Source organism: Pituophis catenifer, unplaced genomic scaffold (genome assembly GCF_029215685.1).
Source record: "Pituophis catenifer annectens isolate HBS135680 unplaced genomic scaffold, rPitCat1.0.hap2 SCAF_15, whole genome shotgun sequence".
NCBI classification, from domain to species: domain Eukaryota; kingdom Metazoa; phylum Chordata; class Lepidosauria; order Squamata; family Colubridae; genus Pituophis; species Pituophis catenifer.
In genome coordinates this window covers 3563848-3589517 of record NW_027256895.1, presented here as the reverse complement: position 1 = coordinate 3589517, position 25670 = coordinate 3563848, and the positions used below count along the sequence as shown (strand labels likewise).

Genomic DNA, 25670 nt, shown 5'->3' with positions numbered 1-25670 from the left:
TCAAAAACGGGCCAAACAACCTTGAAGACGGGCCGGAAAAAAGCCTTGAAGACAAGCTGAAAAAAGCCTCAAAAACAGGCTCAAAAAGGCTCAAAAATGGGCTGAAAAAGCCTCTAAAACGGGCCAAACTAAGTCTCAAAAATGGGCCAAAAAAAGCCTCGAAAACGGGCCAAAAAAGCCTCAAAAACAGACCGAAAAAAGCCTCAAAAACGGACCGAAAAAATGCCCCCAAAACGGGCCAAAAAAGCCTAAAAAACGGGCCAAACAAAGTCTAAAAAACAGGCCAAAAAAGCCCCAAAATTAGGCAGAAAAAAAGCCCCCCAAACTGGGCTGAAAAAAGCCCCCCAAAATGGGCTGAAAAAAACCCCCAAATGGGCTGAAAAAAGCCCCCAAAACAGGCCAAAAAAAGCCTAAAAAACGGGCCAAACAAAGCCTCGAAAACAGGCCAGAAAAAGCCCCAAAAATAGGCAGAAAAAAGCCTTGAAAATGGGCTTTAAAAAGCCCCCAAAACGGGCCGAAAAAAAGGCCGCCAAAAAAGGGAGGCCAAAAACATTTTTTTTGTTGTTTTCCTCTTCTAAATTTAGGTGCGTCTTATAGTCCGAAAAATACAGTAAGTGAATCTGGCTTCCCCGCTGTCTTTGCTTGTCAGAAAGTCACATAAGGGGAGCACGTGACCCCGGGGACACTGCGACCGTCGTAAATACGGGTCATGGGCCAAGCGTCTGAATTTGGATCGCCTGACCCAAGGGGAGGCTGTAACGGTCGTAAGTGTGAAAAAACTGGTCCTAAGTCACTTTTTCAGTGCCGTTGTAACTTCAAGGTCACTAAATGAATTGCTGTAAGTCGAGGACGACCTATTAAAGCGATTTCTGCTACCGGTTCTCCGGTATTCTCCATTCGAATACCAACTCTACTCACAACCCACAAACTTTATGACCGAGTGACCACCTGAAACGACTTCCGAAAAACATAAAACGACGTTATTTTTTTAAAAAAGCACGCTAGGAGTTAAAAATCATTTATTTTCAAATAAATACCTATATTAGTACGAACACACACAAAAAAATACAGTTTTTCTTTTTTCTTTCTTTTTTTTTGTTGTTGCTTCATTCGTTGTCCATATAGGTTAAATGCAGTACGATAGAAACATAACGAAGAGTAAAGATCTCGGTAGTAATTAAAAACTGCTTTAGGATTACATGATCAGCTCTTTTGACACTTTTAATTTGCCTACATTTTAACTGCGTGAATGGCAGAAGCCCGCAATCGGATTTCGACTTCGCCCTTAAATAAAACTTCCTGAAAAATAAGGAAAGCTACTAAAATCCCACCCACCCAACCTCCCCCCACCCTTTGAATCTCTCCAAACAAAGAAAGAAATGGGGAAAAATTCCTAGAAAATTCCTTTGGCTCAAGTGAGAAGCCCCACCACGCATTTTAGGGAATAATAATTTGAAAAAAAAAAAAATCAATTTATCGCTTTTCCGTCGGGAAGTTCTCCAGAACTTCTCCGGAGCTTTTTGCACCATTAATGGAAGCAAGCGTGCGCAAGTGAAGATCGGCGTGCGTTTAAAGAAGGGAATAAATTTCACGGTGAAAAATTACTGTGTCAAGTAATAAACGTACGAGGGGTTCTTTGCAAAGGGTGAGTGGGTGGCACCCCTGGGGCAGTGGGGAGGGAGTGATGGGGTCCCAGAGCTGGAGGGGGCAGCCGAGTCTTCAACCCACATCTCGAGTGAACTGTGTGAAAGAAGGAAGATGCTTTGATTGCACCCGACGGTGGTCTCAACTCTAGAAATTGCAATTCGACCGGATATGTGGGAAAAAAAAAATATTTGCAGGAAAAACGGTGGAGCGAAAACGAAGAAAAGAGAAATCGGTGGATGAAAAGGTGGAGAAGTTTCTGGAAGTTCACCCCTAGGAGATACATTTTTTCACCAGCCTCGTGGGCTCGGCACACCCCACTGTGGTTCCGTGGCTCGGGCAAGGGCCCCCCTCTTCTCTTCGCCACCCGGTTCTGCTGTGCTGTGACATCACACTCGGCACCGCGGCTAAGAGCTGGCTCAAACAGGCCGTCCCGTGGCCCCTGGCCTGGAGGCGGCAGCCGCCCCGGGATTGGGCTGGCGGCTTGGGGTACCCCGTGCATTTGTGTTGGCGTTTGTGTTGGCATTGGTTGGGGCGCTGTGGTTGGCAGGTTGCCTTCTGGGTGAGGCCCGAGTGGCCGCAGGAGAGCCTCGGGTACGGCCGGGGGAGCTACGACCCCGGGCGGGAGAACCTCGGGCAGGTGCAGGAGAGGCCGACGGGCCCGGTGGAGGATTCTGGGCCACGTCGATGGTCAACACGCCATGGACTTGGGAGAGCTGTGGGCTGTCCAAGCTGGCAGCCAACTGGCGACGTCCGGCACGCAGCGGGGTGAAGTTCTGGCAGAGTCGAATGGTTTGATTTGGACCAATATCCCTGAAACGTGAAAACAGACATTTTTGGGTCATGTTTGCAAATCCCGCTCAGGAAAAATTATGCACAGGGAGAAATAGTACAGGGAGTCCTCAACTTATAACTGTTTAGTGACCTTTTGAGGTGACAACGGCCCCGAAAAAAGTGACTTACGACCATTTTAAACGCATGACCGTTGCAGTCTCCCCGTGATTTATATTCAGACGCTTGGCAACCGACTCACATTTATGACGGTTTGCAGCGTCCCGGAGTCACGCGATCCCATTTTTGCGACCTTCCGACCGGCCAAGTCAACGGGGAAGGCAGATTCACTTAACAACCGGCTCACTTAATTTAACAACGGCAGTGAGTCACTGCGGCAAGAAAAGTCGTAAAGGGCCAAAACTGACTTAAGAAATGTCTCGGGTCGCAGTGGACATTTGGTGGGGGGGTCAATTGTGGTCGTAAGCTGAGGACTACCTGTACTTGAAATTAATGTACCAAGGGAATGTTAATGAACCTAGGAATATGGAAGTGGGGACCGAGAGGAGATATTTAGGAAAAAAAAAATCTGCACATGTGCAGAGGGCACAATTGGTTGTTTTTGTCACTTTCCCCTGATTTCTCTGTTTGGAAAATTGTCCAAGATGGTCGTCTCTTGTGGGTACTTCACCCAGGAGGGATTTGGTCCAGGTGACCTCTTAAAATGTACCCATTTTAAGAAACGGTTATTTTCTTTCTCTGTCAAAATCATGCATTCCTTTTCCTCTTTAAAGCACCCATCTGTCGGCAGAGGTGGGTTCTAATTTTTTTTACGACCGGTTCTGTGGGCGTGGCTTATTTTGTGGGCATGGCTTGATGGTGGGGTAATGTGACTGGGTGGGCGTGGCCAACTTTTTTTTTTTTTTTTTACTTTTAAAAGCATTTTTTCCACAACCTTAAGAGGTTGCAGAAAACAATGCTTTGAAAAGCCTCTGCCGATCAGGTGACTCAGCTGGGATCGTCAGAGGCTTTTCAAAGCATTTTTTTTTTACCACCTCTTCGGCTGAAGAGGTTGTAGAAAAAATGCTTTGAAAAGCCTCTGACGTTCCCAGCTGAGCCGCGGGATCATCAGAGGCTTTTTTTTTTTTTTTTTTTTACTTTTAAAAGCATTTTTTTGGCCGAAGAGGTTGTAGAAAAAATGCTTTTAAAAATAAAAAATAAAAAGCCTCTGATGAGGTGGGCGGGGTAAGCGAGCGGTGACCAGGCTGGGGACCGGTTCGGGGGCGTGGCCAGCCAATGTTATTACCGGTTCTCGGAACTACTACAAATTTTTACTACCGGTTCTTGCGAACCGGTGCGAACCGGGAGCAATCCACCACTGAGCAGGGGTCTCCAATGTTGGCAACGTTAAGGCTTGTGGACTTCAACTCCCAGAATTCCTCAGCCACCAAGCTTCCTGGCTGAGGAATTCTGGGAGTTGAAGTCCACAAGCCTTAACATTGCCAAGGTTGGAGACCCCTGCTTTAGAAGGCAGAATAATTCCGACTTCTATGTTCAATTTAGGATTGCAAAGACCTGTCCTTTGAAAAGCACCATGTGGCAGATGAACACTGATAAAATAAATAAAATAAAATAAAATAATAAAATAAAATAAAATAATAAAATAAAAAAGAATAAAATAAAATAAAATAAAATAATAAAATAAAATAAAATAATAAAATAAAATAATAAAATAAAATAAAATAATAAAATAAGTAAAATAAAATAAAATAAAATAATAAAATAAAATAAAATAAAATAAAATAATAAAATAAAATAAAATAAAATAAAAACATTGGTGGTCCTGAATTTTGGCTGAAAGGTAAGAGAAACATCTTCCTCTGAAGTGTCTATTTGAGGGGCGGCCACAAAGAGGAAGGGGTCAATTTATTTTCCAAAGCACCAGAAGGCAAGACAAGAAACAACAGATGGGAACTAATCAAGGAGAGAAGCAACCTGGAATTAAGGAGAAATTTCCTGAAAGAACAATTAACCTGTGGAACAGCTTGCCACCAGAAGCTGTCGGCGCTCCAACACTGGAGGTTTTTAAGAAGAGATTGGACCCATGATTAGATGGGCCAAAAATTTTGGCTACAATATAGAATTGGAGAAATGGGAAAAATTATGGGAAATAAATATTAAACTGACTCTTTCAACGGCCTTCAAGGAAAACCAGTTAAAAATGTTCTACAGATGGCACTTCACACTAGTACGTACGACTTGCTAAAATGTCTCCGATCAATTCTCCAAATTGTTGGAAATGTAAAAAAGTCCCTGGAACATATCATCATCTCTGGTGGACATGTCCCAATGCGAAAAAATATTGGATTAAAATTAGAAGTTGGATAGAAGAGATAATTGGCTCTAATGTGGATTGGAAACCAGAAATCTTTTTACTGAGGATATTGAACAGAACTTCTAGTAAAGAAATTAGATATTTGATTCTGCATATAATGACAGCGGCAAGGATAGTCTACGCACAGTCCTGGAAAAGTGAAAATATCCCAACAGAGGAAGAAATAATTAAGAAAATCCTGGACTGTGCGGAGATGGATAAATTGACGAAAGAAATAAAAGAAAAGGAAGATACAGAATATTATCAAGTATGGACTAAATGTATGAATGGCTCAAGATTAGGGAAAGTAAATGTGAATAAACACATTTATGAGAGAATGTGTTCTCTCATAAGAGAAGAAGGTGACAAATATGCAAAATATTGTAACTGGAGAAAATTAAAAATAAAGGGACGATAAAGATAAAGATAAAGATAATAAAGGATGGAAAAATGAGGAATGTATACAGTAGAAAGTAAGAGGAACGAAACGGATATGTAAAAAGAAACACGTAGCAGGTGTTTGAGTTTTGTATGTTGTGTTGTGTTGTGTTGTGTTGTGGTAAAACCAATAAAAAAATAAATAAAAAAAAAAAAAGAAGAGATTGGACAACCACTTCTCTGGAATGGTATAGAGCTGTGATGATGAACCTATGGCACGCATGCCACAGGTGTTTGGGCACGTGAGCGTTGCCCTAGATCAGCTCCAGTGCGCATCTGCGCGCCGACCAGCTGTTTTTTGGGCCTCCTAGGCCCACCGGAAGTTGGGAAACGGGCCATTTCTGGCCTCCAGAGGATCTTGGGGTGGGTGTGGGAGGCCGTTTTTGCCCTCCCCAGGCTCCAAGAAAGCCTCTGGTGAAGATGAAAAACGGGCCTACCAGGGCCAGCAGTAACCTTTTTGCTGTCGCGTGACAAAAGCAAGGGGAGCACAGGGGGGGGAGGTGTCACACACACATGCGTGGAGGGGCGGGCCAGGGGAGCATTGAACTTTGCGTGTGGGCACTGGATCACAGGAAGAGCAAAAACACCACAATAGGCAGCTTTTTTACAGGTCTACTCACCCGACGGTCGTTGTGTTAGGAGTCGAGAGTCCGGATCCTTCCATGTGGAAAGTGACGTTGGTCAAAACCACAGGAAGGGGGTTCTTGAAGACGATCTGGACTTGAGTCTCTTGTCCAACGATGGCCGGGCCCAGCAGCTGCGGAGAAGAGAGGAAGAGGATGAGAGACGATGAAGGATAACGGAACCAAGTGGGTTGTGAACGGATCCTCCGGAGGCCGTAAAAGAGAATACAGGTAGCCCTGTATTCATTCAGTGACCGTTCGAAGCACTGAAAAATGTGATTTGTGCCTTATGACCGGTCCTCGCATTTATAACCGTGCCAGAATTCCCACGGTCGCGCAATCAAAATTCAGGCGCTTGGCAACCACCATGCATTCGCAATGGTTGCCGGGGTTACGCGATCGCCATTTTTGACCTTCCCAACTCGCGAAGCAAAAGCGAACGGGAGAAGCCAGATTCACTTAATAACCACATGATTCACTTAACAAGTGAACGGGAGAAGCCAGATTCACTTAACAACCGCACGATTCGCTTAATAACGGCACTGCTTCGTGGAACAGCTGCGGCCAAATACATCATAAAATCAGCTGCGGCTGACTAAACCGCCGCCTTTTAGCAACCACAATTGGCCCCAGTCATTACGAGGAGAAGTCACTAAGTGAAACTGTGATAGTGTTTATGACCTTCCTTTAGCGTTCCTGGGCTTGACAGATTGGCAAAGGCCGTAAATACGAAGAGCGGCTGTGGAGTTTTTTTTTTTCATTCGTGACAGTGACAAAAAGGGAACAAATGAAGAACGGTTGCAGGAATATTTCCCTAAGCAACATCTCCTGAGAATCCTAATCTCCTGGGCTCAGAAGATCTCACCAGCCTTGTCCAACCTAGTTTGTCGGACGTGGCTGGTGAGGACAGCCAAGAGTCTGTGTCGTACCGTCATGGTGAGGTCTGGGGTGCGAAGACGGAAAGTGTGCTCCTTTGCGATGACCTGTCCGGTTTCGGTTACTTTCCCGGAGATGCTAAGCTTCATGGCTCCTTGGTCCACCAGATGGGGCTTGTACTCGGGATAGGAGATGACCATCGGAACCTGTTGAGCTGTGAGAAGGAAAGGAGACAAATGTGGGGTCAGGTAAGTGGAGACCCTCAGGATAAACAAATACCAAGGTTTCCGTGTTTTGCCCAGCCCATTCTGCATCGCGAACCCATTCCTTCCTGACAATGTATAAAGAAGGTGGCCCTTTGTTAGAAATAGCACAGCTCAAACAAGGAGCACAGTCACAATGTGCTTTACTGCTCAGCTATTTTAACTGTAACAGGAGATATATATACCGTAGATCCAAACTTGCAAACATTGCCATCTATTGGCTGAATACTACCATAGCTCTCGCAAAAAGATACATTCCAACAATGAATTCCAACACCCTCAACCGCCTTGGGGGCCCTCCCAGTTTTGGCACCAGATGCCATGCCTCAGGCAGCCGGAGATGGTTACCTCCTCCTGCAGGAACCTGGACCTGCCGCTGCTCCTGTTTAAAATTGCTGCTGGTGACTCCCGTGTAATACATGACCGCCACAAAGAGGTTGAGAGAGACGTTGCGAGGCATGGAACTCCGGTTCTTCAGGATGACCCTCAAGGAAATGTCCTGTCCGGTGTAGGCCTCCTGGGTGTCAACCGTCACCGAGATGTCTTCTCCCCACTCTTTGTTGGTGTAGATGTGGGCCTTGGTGCCGTGCTTGGCGGCTGTTTCTACCGCTTTGCGCTCGGCTTCCGATCCTGCGGGGAGAAAGGATGGATGATTCAAAAAGGGGCCCCTCTCCTCAATCCTCAAAGAGAGAGATCTGAAGAAGACCTTGAGGAAATACGCCGTTTTTAGGATAATCAGCAAATAGATGCTACCTGGGGTAGTCCTCGACTTACGACCACGATTAAAGTCCTCACCCAAACTTTCAACTCACAATTTCTGTTGTTCTGGTGAGACATTTGTTTAGTGAGTTTTGCCTTATTTTACGAGTGAGTGAATCACTGCAGTCGTGAAGTTAATGACATGGTCGTTCAGGGAATCACGCCTCCCCTCTGACTTTGCTGATCAGAAGGTCACAAAAAGGCATCACGTAACCCCGGGATTGCTACAACCGTCATAAAATACGAGTCGGTTGCCAGCATCTGAATTTTGAACTCATCACCACGGGGATGCCGCAACAGTCACAAGTGTGAAAAACAGCGATCAGTTACTTTTTCCATTGTAATTTCGAATGGTCCCTAAACGAGCCACTGTAAGTCGAGGACTGCCTGTCCTTTTGTCACTACTGTGCCAATTCTTCTCCGCTCAACGTTCCCTTACCTTCGGGGTGCTTGTAAAGGCTGGTAATGTCTTGCCGCTGATGGGATCCCACGGCTTTGGTGCTGATGAGATGGCCGATGGCTTTTTCTTCTACGTAGACGATCTTGAAGCTGCCGTCCCCTTGGCGTTGCCAATACACCTTGTCGCTGTTCACCTGAGGAGACAAAGGGTCACCAATCCGCCCTTCCTGACGATTTTTCTCCCCGCCGGGCCTGAAGGACCGATCTCGACACCGAGCCTCCTCAGATCTGCTCGGCGCTAAAAGGAAGACCCACCTCGGCAAAGCAGAAGGAAGCGTCGTACTTCATGTAGACCAGACCGTTCTTGATGGCCTCCACGGAGCAGGGCCCGCAGCAGAAGATCCCTGTGGGAAAAGACGGGAGGTGAACGCGAGAAAGGAAACGGAGAAGAGTAGAATAACAGAGTTGGAAGGGACCCCGGAGGTCTTCTAGTCCAATGCCCTGCTCAGGCAGGAAACCCTACACCACTTCAGACAAATCTTCTTAAAAATAGTGTGTTGGAGCATTTACAACTTCAGGAGGCACTTTCAATCTAGAACAGGGGTGTCAAACTCGATTTCATTGAGGGCCACATCAGGGTTGTGTATGACCTCGGGGGGGGGGCGTGGCGTGGCCAGGGGGCGTGGCCAGAGCTCAGTTTTCAGCTGCAACGGCCTCCTGCAGTCCTCTGTCAGCGAAAACGCTGACAGAGGGATTCACTTACTTTCCCCTACCGTGGGAAATCCCACATACAGGTGGGATTCACTGACTTTCCCCTACCGGTTCGCAGATGTGAGCGTGCACACGCTCCTTCCACGCATGTGCTTTGTTCACACGCACACCTTCCATGTGTGCGCACGGCCTCCAAAATGTGGCTAAATAGGACGGCATTACGTCCGGGCGCGTGGGCGGGGCCTATCGCAGTCGATACTACCGGTTCGCCTGAATTGATAGAACCTGCTGAATCCCACCACTGCTGTGCCCCCTTGGCCATGCCCTCCCCCGGCCCGCAAGTTGGATCCGGCCTGTGGGGTGCTTAGATCTGGCCTGCGGGGCCGCCCTGGAAACACCGAAGGACTGGCCCGTGGTACCTCTGCCAGCGAAAATGGAGCTCGGGAGGGCCGCATGCAGGGGGTGTGGCCAGGAGGGCGCGAACCATCCAGACTCTGTTTTTGCTGGCAGAGGCATCACAGGCTGGTCCTTTGCCATTCCCAGGGCGGCCTCGCGGGCCAGTTCTAAGCACCCCGCGGGCCGAATTCGGCCCGCGGCCCGGGCCTTGAGTTTGATACCCCTGATCTAGAACCTTCTCAAGGGTTTTCAAGGTTGGAGAACCCATTTCACAAGAGATCTTTCTCACCACCCCAAACTTACCACTGCTGGACTCCTGAGGGGTTGCGTCCACCACTTGCCACCCGTCGAACCCCGAAGGCAGATCCGGTCTCGTCATCCAGCAGTCGTTCCAGACATGGAAATTCCTGCATCCAAGGGAGGAAATTCAAGGGTTCAGTGCGTAGTTGGAAGGGACCTCGGAGGTCTTCTAGTCCAACCCCCTGCTCAAGCAGGAGACCCTATGCCAGGGGTCAGCAACCTGCGGCTCTGGAGCCGCACGTGGCTCTTTCACCCCTCTGTTGCGGCTCCCTGTTACTCAAAGTATGTGTCACAACCACCAATGTGCGATATCTGCCAGCACGCGATTTATTGAGCTTTTCAACCCCCGGTAGGCCAACCGTGGATAAATCCAAGAAAAGAGAAGTTTCGGAAGAAAATAGAACGTTTAATTCAAGTACATATGCTAGTTTTTATGGCCGCTCAAGAAATAGTCAGGGACAGGAAGGGTTTTGTGGCGGAGGAGGAGGAGGAGAGGGAGGAGTCATAGTGAAAGTCATAGACATTCTTTGTATGTTTTAGCCTCCAGGCCCTTCATCATCTTAATTGCTCTTCTCTGCAGACTTGTCCTTCTCCTCACCACCCGAACACCCATGGGGGAGGGGGAAGAGGAGGAGGAGGAGAGGGAGGAGGAGGAGTCATAGTGAAAGTCATAGACATTCTTTGTATGTTTTAGCCACCAGGTCCTTCACCATCTTAGTTGCTCTTCTCTGCAGACTTGTCCTTCTCCTCACCACCCGAACACCCATGGAGGAGGAGGAGAAGGAGGAGGAGAGGGAGGAGGAGGAGTCATAGTGAAAGTCATAGACATTCTTTGTATGTTTTAGCCTCCAGGCCCTTCATCATCTTAGTTGCTCTTCTCTGCAGACTTGTCCTTCTCCTCAACACCCGAACACCCATGGAGGAGGGGGACGAGGAGAAGGAGAGGGAGGAGGAGAACGAGAGGGAGGAGGAGGAGGAGAGGGAGGAGTCATAGTGAAAGTCATAGACATTCTTTGTATGTTTTAGCCTCCAGGCCCTTCATCATCTTAATTGCTCTTCTCTGCAGACTTGTCCTTCTCCTCACCACCCGAACACCCATGGGGGAGGGGGAAGAGGAGGAGGAGGAGAGGGAGGAGGAGGAGTCATAGTGAAAGTCATAGACATTCTTTGTATGTTTTAGCCACCAGGTCCTTCACCATCTTAGTTGCTCTTCTCTGCAGACTTGTCCTTCTCCTCACCACCCGAACACCCATGGAGGAGGAGGAGAAGGAGGAGGAGAGGGAGGAGGAGGAGTCATAGTGAAAGTCATAGACATTCTTTATATGTTTTAGCCTCCAGGCCCTTCATCATCTTAGTTGCTCTTCTCTGCAGACTTGTCCTTCTCCTCAACACCCGAACACCCATGGAGGAGGGGGACGAGGAGGAGGAGAGGGAGGAGGAGAACGAGAGGGAGGAGGAGGAGGAGAGGGAGGAGTCATAGTGAAAGTCATAGACATTCTTTGTATGTTTTAGCCTCCAGGCCCTTCATCATCTTAGTTGCTCTTCTCTGCAGACTTGTCCTTCTCCTCAACACCCGAACACCCATGGAGGAGGGGGAAGAGGAGGAGAGGGAGAAGGAGGAGTCATAGTGAAAGTCATAGATATTCTTTGTATGCTTTTGCCTCCAGGCCTTTCATCATCTTAGTTGCTCTTCTCTGCAGACTTGTCCTTCTCCTCACCACCCAAACACCCATGGAGGAGGAAGAGGAGGAGGAGGAAGAGGAGAGGGAGGAGGAGGAGTCATAGTCAGTCATAGACATTCTTTATATGTTTTAGCCTCCAGGCCCTTCATCATCTTAGTTGCTCTTCTCTGCAGATTTGTCCTTCTCCTCACCACCTGAACACCCATGGAGGAGGGGAAGGAGGGGGAAGAGGAGGAGGAGGAGGAGGTCTCGTGTCCTCACCACACAGAGTCAGCGTTGAGGTGCTCCAGGGGCTTCATATTCTCATCAAAATAGATGTCCATGGTGAGGCTGACGTCCGTGTCGTGCGCCGAGTTGTAATTGGTGACAGTCCGGGTGGCAATGCCCAGGCACCGCAGAACTGAGGAGGAAGAGGGACAGAGAGGTAGGGTATCAGCAGAGAGGCCTAGTGGTTCTTCTCGACAGGTATCCAAAAAGTTGGCGGGATTTTTTGAAGGTGTTATTTGCTCTCCTGAATATTTGCAAAGATTCAGGATCGAGCAGCGAGACTCATGTGAACCCACGTGTTTGGCCAGTAATGCAGGTTAGCCCTCGACTTACAACCGTTCATTTCGCAAACGCTCAAAGTTACGACAGCATTGAAGAAAGTGACTTACAACAAGTCCTCGCACTTACAATGGGGGCGGCGTCCACAGGCTCGCACGATTTTAAACTTGGGCATTTGGCAACTGGCATGTATTTATAATGGGGTTATGTGATCTCCCTTTGTGACTGTCCCAATAATCTTCCGACAAGGAAAGTCAAAGCCGGATTCACTTAACCACATGTGATTCGCTTAACCAACCTCAGTGATTGGCTTCGCAACCGTGGGGGGGGGGGGAAGTCGTAAAATCGGAAGGGACGCGTTTCACAGCCGCTTGGCTTCAGATCAGATAGAAATTCCGGGGGCCGATTGCGGTAGTACGTCGAGGACTACCACACCTGTATCGTGGCTTGAGGTCGCACCACATGCAGCCTGTGCTCAAATGGAATCAGGAATCGTGTGATTCAGCACAACATGTGAACATCACATCCAGGAAGCCCTCGACTTACAACTACAGTTCATTTAGTGATCGTTCGAAGTGACGACGTCACCGAAAAAAAGTGACTTCAGGGCCGTTTTTCACATTTACGACCGTTGCGGGCATCCCGGCGATCACGCGATTCGTATTTATGACGAGCAAGGTGAATGGGGAAAGCGGATTTGCTTAATAACCATGAAGAACGGCAGCAGTTCACTTAACAACCGTGGCAAGAAAAGTCATAAAATGGGACAGAACGCAAATGTTTGACTCCGCAGTAGACATTTTGGGCTGGTTAAGGGGCGTGCTACCTGTAGTTGATTTATTCTGGCATCATTTGATGAGCGAAGAAAAATTTCCGGGAATACATAATCAGATGCATAAATGATCAGAACCGCCCAGGGTAATTAATGTATGCCATGTAAGCCCCGCCCCCTTAATGACATCACTGCATAAACTCCTCTTTTAAAATTCCTCAGTTGTCATGTCGTGAAATCATCACCTTCACACAGGTCATGTGAACTGAGCCTGCCTATTTTCTGCTGATCATCAGCAAGTATAGGTAATCCTCAATTTACGACCGTTCGTTTAGTGACCGCTTGAAGTTACGGCGGCACTGGAAAAAAAATGACTTAGGAGTTAGGACCGGTTTTTTTCACCCTTGATCAAAATTTAGATGCTTGGCCACCGACTCATATTTACGACGGTGGCTGCGGCCCGGGGTCAGTTGATCCCCCTTTTGCGACCTTCTGACCAGCAAAGCCAATGGGGAAGTCAGATCCACTTAACAATGGCGTTGCTAACTTATCAAATGCGGTGATTCGCTTAACGACGGTGGCCAGAAAGGTCGTAGAACGAGGCAAAACTCACGTAACAAGTGTCTTGCTGAGCAAGGGGAATTTTGGGCTCAATTGTGGTCGTAAGGCGAGGACTACCTCCGCTGGCTGGGAACGGACTGGCCTGCTTGTCGCCATCAAGAAATAATTAATAATTACTCTTTTTTTCCCCTCAGGATCTTTTAAAAGGAAAAATCAGGACCATGTTATAGCATTCCAGTCCAACCCCGTGCTTAAACAGAAGACCCTATACCAGTGATGGCTATCCATTTTGCCGTTGTGTGCCAAAAGCGGTGGGAGCACATGTGCCCACACCTATAATTCAATGCGCCCCACCTCCTGTGCATGTGCACGTAATCCTCCCCGCGCTCCCCCCACTTTTGGCATGCGAGTGGGCCTGGTAGGCTCATTTTTCACCCTCCCCAGGCTCCAGAAGCTTTCTTGGCGCCTGGGGAGGGCAAAAACAGCCTTCTCCATATCCTGGAGGGCCTCCGGAGGCCGGAAATGGCCCATTTCCAAATTTCCGGGGGGGGGGGGGGCAGAAGGCCCAAAAATCAGCTGGCCAGTGCACGCATGCATGCTAGAGCTGAGCTAGGGCAACGCTCTCACGCGTGCCCACAAATATGGCTCCATGTGCCACCTGTGGCACGCGTGCCATAGGTTCGCCATCACGGCCCTATACAATTCCAGACAAATGTCCAATTTCTTCTTAAAAAATAGTAGCAGGAGGAGGAGGAGAAGGAGAAGGAGGAGGGGGAGGAATAACAGAATAAAAGAGATGGAAGGGACCTTCGAGGTCTTCCAGTCCAGCCCCCTGTTCAAGCAGGAGACCCTACATCGTTTCAGAGAAACTTGGTTGTCCAATCTCTTCTTCAAAACCTCTCGGGATGAAGACACCCATAACGTCACAATCTACGGCCCCCTATCCCTGATGTTCTTGCTTCTTTTCTTTTCCGCAACCCTCCCCACGTCAACAGCGAACACCAGTTACCTGAGGTCACGACGCCCGCAAACACCCAGCACTGCCCGTAGAGGACGGGGTAACCGGTACGGAGGTACTTCAGCAGGATGTCTCGGCTGCCCACCCAGGCCGAAGGGTTCGTGCCGCGGGAGTAATCCCCCGTCCAGTTTCCGACGAGAACACCGTTGTCGTCTAGAGAGTTCACCTGCACGGAAACACAAACATTGTCATGAATCGAAACACGGCCACAACAATCTACGGTGTTGGGTTGTTGTTTTTTTAACAGTTAGCGGAGATTGCGGGTGGGCTCACCCACCTGCCCCGGCGCTATTGTTCTGCCCCAGCTACGGACCCCAAAGAACGCAGCACACACAAACTCCGTTCAAACCTCAGTTTACTAAATAAACCAGTTTTTTACAACAACGGCTGTTAATTAACTGCATTAACAGCCGCCAAGAATTCAAAGAATAATATTGAAAGCTTACTGTGGTTGGCAGAATGCCCAGAAGCAATTTGCAGGAAGCTGATAAGATAAGCAAGACCAGACACGAAGGTATGTGAATGAAGTTGTTCCCTGCAAATTGCCTCAGTCGGCATTCCTCCTTAAATAGGCTAGGGGAGTGACCAATTAGCCCCAAGCCTTACTCTCGAGGAGACCTCCTCCTGAGGAGCCACTCCTGCCTTTTGGCAGCTCTGCGCACCCGTGCATCGAGAAGAGGCTCCTCCTCTTCTTCTTCTTCACTTATGGGAGCTTCTGGAGGTTCTGAAGGCCCTGCATGAATCCCTGCCTCTGGCACCACATCCTCTCAAGCCTCCTCACTGTCCGACTCGAGGGCCAGCTGCACAGGCTACTGGCGCAGCACCACACCAGCCTCCTCGCTGTCTGAATTAGCTGCTAGCTGCACAGGCCGCGTACAGGCCACAACAGTTATGCTGTCCTATTTAGGCACATATTTGAGGCTGGGCGCATGTGGAGAAGGTGCGTGCGCATGCAAAGCTAGCGTGCGCCCGCGCGACGAACCGGTGGGAACAATATCTGAAACCCACCGCTGTTCTATTATCCAACCATTTGTCAAACAAGTCCCATGTTTGAAAATATTCTGTATCTTCTTTTTCTCTTATTTTTAGTGTCAATCTCTCCATTTCAGCCCAGTCTAATTTTTTTAAAAAATTACATCTTCTTCTGAAAGTGCTTCATTTTTCCAGTATTATGCAAATACAATTCTTGCCGCTGTCAAAACATGTCATATTAAATATCAATTCCCTTTTTTATTATACTTTTCAGGTATAATAACTAACAAAAATATGTTTCTGGCTTACAATCTATGTGCCGCTTTAACGTTTTTTTTCTAACCGTGTATGTATTTTTGTCCAATATTGCTTTCCTTTTGTGCATGTCCACCACATGTGATAATATGTACCCGGTGTCTGGTTACATTTCCAACATCTGGCAGACATGTTTTTAAACATCTTTGCTAACCTGGCCGGTGGTAAATGCATTTACTGTGTTGGGGACCATGATTCTTACTTATATACAGCTGTACAGGTAGTCCTCGACTTATGACATTCGCTTAGGGACTGTTCGAAGTTACAACGGCCCTGAAAAATGTGACTTCGGACCACTTTTCAGACTTACGACCCTTGCGGCATCCCCATGCTCATGTGATTTACCGTACATGCAGACGCTTGGCAACTGACTCGCATTTATGACGGTTTGCAGTGTCCCCGGGCTCACGGGATCCCCTTATGCGACCTTCTGACGAGCAAAGTCCACGGGGAAGCCGGATTCGCTTAACGACCAGGTGACTAATTCAAGAACTGCAGGGATTTGCTTAACAAAGGTGGCAAGAAAAGTCGTAACATGGGGCAAACTTGACTTAACAAATGTCTCACTTAGCAACAGAAAAATTGGGCTGAATTGTGGTCGTAAATCGAGGACGACCTGTATATAGTGTTTTTCAACCTCAGAGACTTAAAGACATGTGGACTTCAACTCCCAGAATTCCACAGCCAGCAAAACAAAGACTTCTGGGAGTTGAAGTCCGCACGACTTCAAGTTGGCCAGGTTGAAAAATGGTATTTTAACCCATCTCTATAAAGCCATATTTATGGAGTCGGATACCCCATCAAGCCTACCTCGAAGGGGTGACGTCCACTTTAAAAGCCTGATGCTATATTCCCCTTCCCTCCCTATTATTATTTTTTTCAGTTCAACTTATTTTATTCGATAAGAAAGCTAGAAAAATGTTTAAACAGAAATTGCAAAAGCTGGACAAACAATGGAAAACAAAAAGAGGCAGGAAGGAACCAATTTTTTAAAAACTAAATTAAACTAAACTAAAGCGGAACAAAAAGAGGAAAAAGGAGAAGGAAGGAAGGTTAGTAAAGGTTGAAATGTTGTGTATCACTTATAGGTCATGCATTAAAACATTTCAGGGACTCCTTGACTTACGACGGCACTGAAAATAGTAACTTATGACCGGTCCTCGCACTTATAACTTGCAAGGTCCCTATAGTCACATGAGCAAAATTTGCACAATTGGTACGTATTTACGATGGTTGTGGCATGATGGGATCATGTGATTCCCCAGTTGTGACCTTCCCAAGCAATTTCTGACAAGCAAGGTCAATGGGGAACAGCCGGATTTGCTTAACGACTGCCTGATTCATTTATTTTAACCACGGCAGTGATTCGCTTAACAACCCTGGGAAAAGGGGTGTGAAATCAAGCGTGGCTCACTGAACGACCAAATTTCTGCTCTCCGTTCTGGTCATAAATCGAGGACTACCTGTCCGTTAAAAAAAACCCCATTGCTTTGCGTAAAACATCTGAGATTATTTTTCAAGGTTTTCCCCGTTTCCGGGGCTGAATTTCTGTTTTTTAACGCCTGTAAGCAGGGATGGGATTCAACCGGTTCGGCCCGGTTCGAGCAAATCGGATCCTAATTTTACATCTGGTTTGCCGAACCGGTAGTTGCAAGGACTGGCTGGCCCCGCCCACCCCTCCCTTCCCAGGAGTCTCCACACGGTTTGTTTTGGATGCCAAGTAAGTGCAGCACCTACGTGGAGGCTCTCGAAGGGCGAAAAACGGGCCTCCTGGAAGTACCGGAAGTCCAGAAATGGGCCTGTTTCCGACCTCCAGAGGGCCTCCGGAGCCTGGGGGAGGCTGTTTTCGCCTGAGGCTCAAGGAAAGCCTCCAGAGCCTGGGGAGGGCGAACACCCCCCCGCCATGGTGCAGGAGGGCAAGTAGGCCATGCCCACCATGGCCACGCCCACCCCAGCAACCGGGCGGAGAACCGGTTGCTAAAATTTTTTGAATCCCACTCCTGCCTGTAACTCTTACTGCGTGGTTTCTCCACCGTCAATTCTGTGGCTCTTGGTGTGATTTCTCAAGATTTGTGACTCTTTCAAGTTTATTACGGTATACATTTTTGGCGGATTGCGGTGAGAAGAATTTATCTCGGGGGTGAGGGAGCCGACCCATTTGCTGAGCGAGCAACGGAACAGGAAAAGCAGAAGAGGTCAGAGGAAATTAAATGCAAGAATATGTATGAGAGGCCGCAGCCGTGAGATAACAAACCGAATACGATCCTCGGTTGTGTAAACAGAGGCGTAGAATCAAAATCACCGGACGTATTACTACCCGCTTGATACAGCCTTAGTAAGGCCACTCCTGGAATGCTGCAACCAGTTTCGGTCACCACGTTACAAAAGAGATGTTGTTGAGACTTGGGAAAAAGGGCAGAGAAGAAGCAACTAAGATGATGAAAGGCACACGAAGCACACGAAGAACGGTTGCAGGATTTGGGTAGAAAAAGAAGGACTGAGGGGACATGATATCAGGATTCCAATATTTGAGGGGCTGCCCCAAAGAGGAAGGAGTCTATTACTACTTATTTTCCAAAGCTCCTGAAGGCAGGGCTTCAAGAAACCACTAATCGAGGAGAGAAGCAACGTGGAATGACGGAGAAACCTCTTAACAATTAATCAGTGGAACAGCTCGCCACCAGAAGTGGTGGTTGTTCCATCTCTGGGGGTTTTTAAGAAGAGTGGACAGCCATTTGTTTGAAATGGTGTAGGGCAGTGATGGCTAACCTTTTTGCCATCGCGTGCCAAAAGCGGGGGGAGTGTGTGTGTGTATGGGGGGGTGTCGCACACACGCGTGCCCACACCCATAATTCTATGCGCCTCACCCCCGTGTGGGTGTGTGTGCGACCCCTCCGCGCTTCCCCCGCTTTTGGCCCGCGATGGCACAGTGGGCCCAGTAGGCCCGTTTTTCGCCCTCTCCAGGCTCCAGAGCCTTTCTAGGAGCCTGGGGAGGACAAAAACGGCCTTCCCCACCCCCACCCCCCGGAGCCCTCTGGAGGCCAGAAATGGCTTGTTTGCTGACTTCCAGTGGGCCCAGAAGGCCCGAAAATCAGCCGGAGCTGAGCTCGCGTGCATTATGGCCCTTTGAAGAATAGTTTTGTGTGGTTCAGGCATTGTGTGGCAACAATCTGGCCTTACGAGAACCGAACAGCTCTGATGAATCGTTTGAGAAAGGAAGCAATTATCCTGTTCCCCAAATATTGCAAGAGATGCACCCCAATTAAGGGGTGGCACGGCACGGCAGGCTGAAAACAGAAGCAGGCCTTGGCTTGGCCTTCCTAGAACAGAAGTCGGCTGATCCAACCAGCCATTCCAGATCCACGTCAATTAATTCATAGATTAATTAATTCATCAGGTTCAAAGGCTGCTCCACGTTCCCGCAAATTAAATGTGCAAATCAAGAAAAATGTGGCACCTGTGATATATTTTTTTTATCTTGGAATATATATATATATTTATATATAATCTCTGCAAACAGAACAGGTGGGTAAAAACAGAAGCAGAGTTGAGGAAGGGTGTTATTTTCTTGTTTGAGGACAGGTAATCCTCGATTTACGACCCCAATTGAGCCCAAAAGTTATATTGCTAAGGGAGATGGTTGTTAAGTGAATCAATGCAGGAATTAGTCACACCGTTGTTAAGCGAAACCGGCTTTTGCATGACCGCCATCGTGGTCATAAGCTGAGGACTGCCTGCACTCAGTTGGTAAGTGATTGCTGTGCTTGGATTTATTTAGTTAGTTTAATGCCCAAGGAGAAGAAAGAGAAAGAAAGAGAGAGAGAGATAGAAAGAGGCAGAGAAAGAGAAAGAAAAGAGAGAGAAAGAGAAAGAGAGAGAGAGAAGGAGAGAGAGTGGGAAAGAGAAAGAAAGAGAGAAAGGGAAAGAAAGAGAGAGAAAGAGAAAGAAAGAGAGGGAGTGGGAAAGAGAAAGAAAGAGAGAAAAAGAGTGAAAAAGAGAAAGAAAGAGAGAAAGAAAAAAGAAAGACAAAGACAAAAGAAGAAGAGAAAGAGAAAGAAAAAGAAAGAAAAAGAGAGAGAGAAAAAGAGAAAAAAATAGAAAGAGAAAGAAAGAAAGAAAGAAAGAAAGAGAGAGAGTGGGAAAGAGAAAGAAAGAAAAAGAGAAAGCAAGCAAGCAAAAGAAGAGAGAGAAGGAGAAAGAAAAAGAAAGAGAGAGAGAAAGAAAAAGAGAGAGAGAAAGAGAGAGAAAAAGAGAAAGAAAAAAGAAAAAGAGAAAGAAAGAGAGTGGGAAAGAGAAAGGAAGAGAAAGAGAGAGAACGACAAAGACAAAAAAGAAGAAAGAAAGAAAGAAAAAGAGAGAGAGAGAAAGAAAAAGAAAGAGAGAGAGAGAGAGAAAAGAAAGGAAAATGTAGAATACAGAAAATAAAATGGGATATTGAAGAAAGGAAACGATGAGGAGAATTGATCGAAGCTGCGAACCAAAACAAGGCAAAGCATAAGAAAAGATAAATGAAATAATAATTGGCATTTTCCCTTCTTTAAGAAGGTTCTGGATCCCTCGTCAGAGCCTGGGAAGGGAGAGGAAGCCATTCACCACTCACCATGGCCGAGACGACGCGAGAAACCATGATCGGATCGGATCGGCTTGCGTGAGGCATCCCCCGCTTATCCAGCATGAACAAACAAGCATCCAGGATCCCGTGGTCAAACTGAGGGGAGACAAGGAGGAAGGTCATGGGAGCAGGGAACCGTGGCTTCCCAGGGCCTCTCTGGGCGATGACTGCACCATTGCGGTGGCCATTTTGACTTTTTTGACCAGATTCCAGGGATTCCCCTGCCCTAATGAGAAATGTAGCCATGTTTGCATTGTTTTCAGTCTGTCTTCCTCCCTCCCTCCCTTCTTATTCCCATTTCCTTCCTCCCTTCCCTTCCCTTCCCTTCCCTTCCCTTCCCTTCCCTTCCCTTCCCTTCCCTTCCCTTCCCTTCCCTTCCCTCCCTTTTGTCCTTTCTGTTCTGTTCTGTTCTGTTCTTTCCTTTCCTTCTTTCCTCCTTTTTCTATCTTCCTTTCCTTTCCTTCTTTCCTCCTTTTTCTATCTTCCTTTCCTTGCCTTGCCTCCCTTTTGTCCGTTCTGTCCTGTCCTTTCCTTTCCTTTCCTTTCCTTTCCTTTCCTTTCCTTTCCTTTCCTTTCCTTTCCTTTCCTTTCCTTCTTTCCTCCTTTTTCTATCTTCCTTTCCTTTCCTTCTTTTCTCCTTTCCTTTCCTTTCCTTTCCTTTCCTTTCCTTTCCTTTCCTTCTCTCCTCTCCTCTTTTCCTTTCCTCTTTCCCCTTCCCTTCCCTTCTTCACTAATAAAACTTTCTTTCTTTCTTTCTTTCTTTCTTTCTTTCTTTCTTTCTTTCTTTCTTTCTTTCTTTCTTTCTTTCTTTCTTTCTTTTTTTCCTTCCTTCCTTCCTTCCTTCCTTCCTTCCTTCCTTCCTTCCTTCCTCCTTTCCTTCCATCCTTCCATCCTTCCTTCCATCCATTCTCTTTCTTTCTTTCTTTCTTTCTTTCTTTCTTTCTTTCTTTCTTTCTTTCTTTCTTTCTTTCTTTCTTTCTTTCTTTCTTTCTTCTTTCTCCCTCCCTCCCTCCCTCCCTCCCCCCCTCCCTCCCTTCCTTCCTTCTCTTTCTCTCTCTCTCTCTCTTTAAAAATCACCTCGAACATCTTCTATTTCCTTGCTGGTTCCTTAGCCGTCTCACTTTTTCAACCTTCACAAAATAGCCGCCAATTTCTCGCACAGCAGCTCCTCACAGCAAAACGTGGCCCAAAACTAATCCGCGGTTTGTAGAGATACATACCTATAACTCCGCCAGAGTCCTTTCAAGGGCCATTTGCTCCCCAAATATTTCGACGAAATAGACGAAAAAGGTCACCTTACCTGCGCGTAGTTCCATGTTCGCTCGCCGATCTGACTTTCCGTCCCGTAATAAATTCTTCCCGTTTCGTTCAGCACGTATTCCTTTAGCCAGTCGCTCTGTTGCATGTGGACCGAATCCTCTAAAGGAGGGGAAAACGAGGAAAATTAAAGTAAATGTGGAAAACAAATCCAGCCGCTTCTATTTTCCTTTTAAAAATATATATTTTAAAGGGAGGAAGGAACCGTCTCAGCCACAAAAAACACACCTTGGCGAACTCATCTACCCTTTGAAAACGTCTTTTAGTTGGGGAAATTAAAATAAAATTTTTTGCTTCTTGCTGATCTGTTCTTGCAAATAAAAATGTTATTTATTGTGTATTTTTGCCCCTCGCGTGGGCCGCTTTGGGATCCCTCTGAAAAAAAAATTAGCTTCCTAAAAATGGTTACAATAAAATACTATTTTTTTAAAAAAATACGAATCGTTCTCGATTTACAACGGTGACCGTTCAAAGTTACGACGGCACTGAAAAAAAGGGACTCATGACTTATTTTTCACACTTTCGATCGTAATCTCTAGGGTCACATGATCAAAATCCAGACGCTTGGTCGTAGGGGGGAAGTAGGATTCGCTTAACGACCGTCTGACTAATTTAAGAAGGTCGCTGATTCTCTGAACAACGGTGTCAAGAAAAGTCGTAAAACGGGGCAAAACTCACTGAATGACACACATTTTGGGCTCAGTTATGGTCGTACGTTGAGGACTTTCTGTATTTCCTTGAAAAAAAAAACCTTTTCCGAGATAGACGAGCAGGGCAAAACTCACTAAATGGGTCACATGATCAAAATCCAGACGCTTGGGTAATGGACTCATATTTATGATGGTCGCAGTGTCACGTGATCCCCTTTTGCAGAGGTGGGATTCAGCCAGTTCGGACGTTGCCCTTTTGCGACCTTCCGACAAGCAACGTCGATGGGGGAAGTAGGATTCGCTTAACGACCGTCTGACTAATTTAAGAAGGTCGCTGATTCTCTGAACAACGGTGTCAAGAAAAGTCATAAAACGGGGCAAAACTCACTGAATGACACACATTTTGGGCTCAGTTATGGTCGTACGTTGAGGACTTTCTGTATTTCCTTGAAAAAAAAAAAAAAAACCTTTTCCGAGATAGACGAGCGGGGCAAAACTCACTAAATGGGTCACATGATCAAAATCCAGACGCTTGGGCAATGAATTTATGACGGTCGCAGTGTCACGTGATCCCCTTTTGCAGAGGTCACATGATCCCCTTTTGCAGAGGTGGGATTCAGCCGGTTCGGACGCTGCCCTTTTGCGACCTTCCGACAAGCAACGTCGATGGGGGAAGTAGGATTCGCTTAACGACCGTCTGACTAATTTAAGAAGGTCGCTGATTCTCTGAACAACGGTGTCAAGAAAAGTCGTAAAACGGGACGAAACTCACTGAATGACACACATTTTGGGCTCAGTTATGGTCGTACATTGAGGACTTTCGGTATTTCCTTGAAAAAAAAAAAACTTTTCCGAGATAGACGAGCAGGGCAAAACTCACTGAATGACACACATTTTGGGCTCAGTTATGGTCGTACGTTGAGGACTTTCGGTATTTCCTTGAGGAAAAAAAAAAACTTTTCAGAGATAGACGAGCAAATAATGTCCTGGAGGTCATTTCCTGAGGTTTGATCAAAATAAAAAACAGATCAAAAGGTTTTATCTTTCTTTTCCTTCCTGACGGCTCCGAGAAAACAAAACCTATTTAGGGTGTGTGTTTGTGTGTTTGTGTTTGTGTGAGTCCTCGTTTTTCCTTTTTTTTTAAATGTTCCCTTCTGTGTGCCAAGCTAAAGATTTATTTCCTTTGGTCTTTGTCCTTCGACGAATAGCAGGGAGAAATGTTTTTTTTTCGCCGTCTCTCCTCAGCCTTCCCTGCAGTTCAGGAAGGAAAGAGGAACAGGGGTGTGGGAGGTGTGATACAATTCCTAAATTTTTGCATATAGAACAACTACCACGCCACACCTGCCCGTTTCCTTCCAGAAGGTTCCAAAGTCAGACATATTGACAAAGACGGGAATCGGGGAAATTCCCATTTTCTCCCCCCCCTCTCCTCTTAAGAAAGGAGCCACGTCAAACTGAACTCCGATCTCTTAAGAAATATCTTCAAATGCAAAAATAAACCCATTTACGAGTCGTCCTCGACTTACGACAATTGAGCCCCAAATTTCTGTTCCTAAGCGAGCCATTGACGGAGGGGCTTTTGCTCGTTTTACGACCTTGTTTGCCACAGCTGCAGAGTGCTGTTGGGAAGCGAGCCACACGGTCGTTAAGCGAAACCAGCTCCCCCACTGATTTTGCTTGCCAGAAAGTCGCCAGAGGGGATTGCGTGACCTGGAGCCGCTGTGACCGTCATAAATACGAATCCGTTGCCGAGCGTCTGAATTCTGAACACGTGATCGCGGGGAATACTGCGATGGTCGTAAGGGTGAAAAACCGGTCCTAAGTCCCCTTTTTTTCGGTGCCGTTGTAACTTCGAATGGTCACTAAACGAACGGTCGTAAGTCAAGGACGATGTATAAAACGAAACGTAAATCAATCTTTAAAATAGCACTGATCTATTTGGGGTTGACTTATGATGACAATTTGAGCCCCAAATTTCTGTTCCTAAGCGAGACATTGGCGAAGGGAGTTTTGCCCGTTTTACGACCTTGCTTGCCGCAGCTGTGAAGTGAATCACTGCCTTTGGGAAGCGAGTCAAAAGGTCATTAAGTGAATCCAGCTTCCCCACTGATTTGGCTTGCCAGAAGGTCGCCAGAGGGGATCGCATGACCTGGAGCCACTGCGACCGTCATAAATATGAAACCGTTGCCGAGCGTCTGAATTCTGATCACGTGACTGCGGAGAATATTGCAACGGCCGTAAGGGTGAAAAACGGTCCTAGGTCCCTTTTTTCAGTGACGTTGTAACTTCGAACGGCCACTAAATGAACGGTCGTAAGTCAAGGACGATTTATAAAGCGAAACTTAAATCAATCCTTAAAAATAGGACCGATCTGTTTGGGCGTCATCCATTTCGAAAATAAAAAAATCGCTCCGTTTTCGATAACCCGGGTTTAATATGTTGTGAGAACACAGCTGGTTTGTCGGAAGCCAAAAAAAATTCTAGTTTTGATAAAAAAACCGGTTTAGGGTGTGGCGAAAAGGAAGTGGGGGGGGGGGAGGAAACCGGGCAGAAAGGACAAATAATGAATTTATTATTTTGTCGTTTTGGTTCTTCCTTTCTTCTCTTCTTCTTCTTTCTCAAAGTGTCTCGGCTACGCAAATCAAGGCTCCATCATTCCCACGCCCTGCTGACTCGGGCAGAAAATTAAGCCAGCGCCTTTCGCACCGAGGTCAGGAGGAGGGTGTGTTGTGGCGTGGAGATTTAGAGATTTAGATTGTGTGTTGTGCATCTTTCATGACAATCGTGGGAAAAAAAACCCAAGGGTGGCAACTTCTAAGAGATTGGACAAAGGTCGGCGGCCATTTTCTCACAGATTTTTAGACGTTAAAAACCCAGCCATCGACGTGGGAAACGGCAGTTGGTCCTCGCCCTTATGACCACAACTGAGGACAGGGTGTGTGTTGTTAAGCGAGGCAGGGATTGCGCGATGCCCAATGAGATTGTCCAATGTCCAATGGCCCAATGGCCCAATGTCCAAGAGATTGGACAAAGGTCGGCGGCCATTTTCTCACGGATTTTTAGACGTTAAAAACCCAGCCATCGACGTGGGAAACGGCAGTTGGTCCTCGCCCTTACGACCACAACTGAGGACAGGGTGTGTGTCGTTAAGCGAGGCAGGGATTGCGCGATGCCCAATGAGATTGTCCAATGTCCAATGGCCCAATGTCCAAGAGATTGGACAAAGGTCGGCGGCCATTTTCTCACGGATTTTTAGACGTTAAAAACCCAGCCATCGACGTGGGAAACGGCAGTTGGTCCTCGCCCTTACGACCACAACTGAGGACAGGGTGTGTGTCGTTAAGCGAGGCAAGGGTTGCGCGATGCCCAATGGGACAACTTTTTCTGCTACGACGGGTAAACCAAGTGCGGTTGTTAAGTGAAGCTGGTTGCCCCGTTGACTTCCTTTCCTTGCCGGAAGCCGGCTGGGAAGGTCGCACATGGGGATTGCGCGATGCGGCAACCCGTTGTAAATAGAGGAGGGGTGCCAAGTGTCTGGAGTTTGATGTCTTTAACTGAGGGGATCTTGCAACGGTTGTAAGGGTGAGGACTGTGAAAACTTTGGTCACGAAACGAAGGGCTGCACGTCAAGGACTGTGATACAATATATTTATGTAAAACGTTTAAGGCAA

At 47.0% G+C, this 25670-nt stretch overlaps 1 protein-coding gene across 1 annotated transcript in view; it reads right to left on the bottom strand.

Moving 5' to 3' along the window:
* Positions 1-1390: 1390 nt before the first annotated feature.
* TGM1 (transglutaminase 1) overlaps positions 1391-25670 on the bottom strand; it is a 40800-nt gene continuing 16520 nt past the window's right edge. The window contains exons 4-14 of the mRNA XM_070953975.1: positions 21333-21451; positions 20021-20128; positions 14125-14299; positions 11498-11636; positions 9558-9661; positions 8463-8551; positions 8188-8341; positions 7338-7619; positions 6780-6940; positions 5848-5984; positions 1391-2457 (exon numbers count right to left, since the gene is read on the bottom strand). Coding sequence (XP_070810076.1) covers positions 2064-2457; positions 5848-5984; positions 6780-6940; positions 7338-7619; positions 8188-8341; positions 8463-8551; positions 9558-9661; positions 11498-11636; positions 14125-14299; positions 20021-20128; positions 21333-21451 — 1862 coding nt within the window. The 3' untranslated portion in view covers positions 1391-2063. The remainder of the gene's footprint in view (positions 2458-5847; positions 5985-6779; positions 6941-7337; positions 7620-8187; positions 8342-8462; positions 8552-9557; positions 9662-11497; positions 11637-14124; positions 14300-20020; positions 20129-21332; positions 21452-25670) is intronic.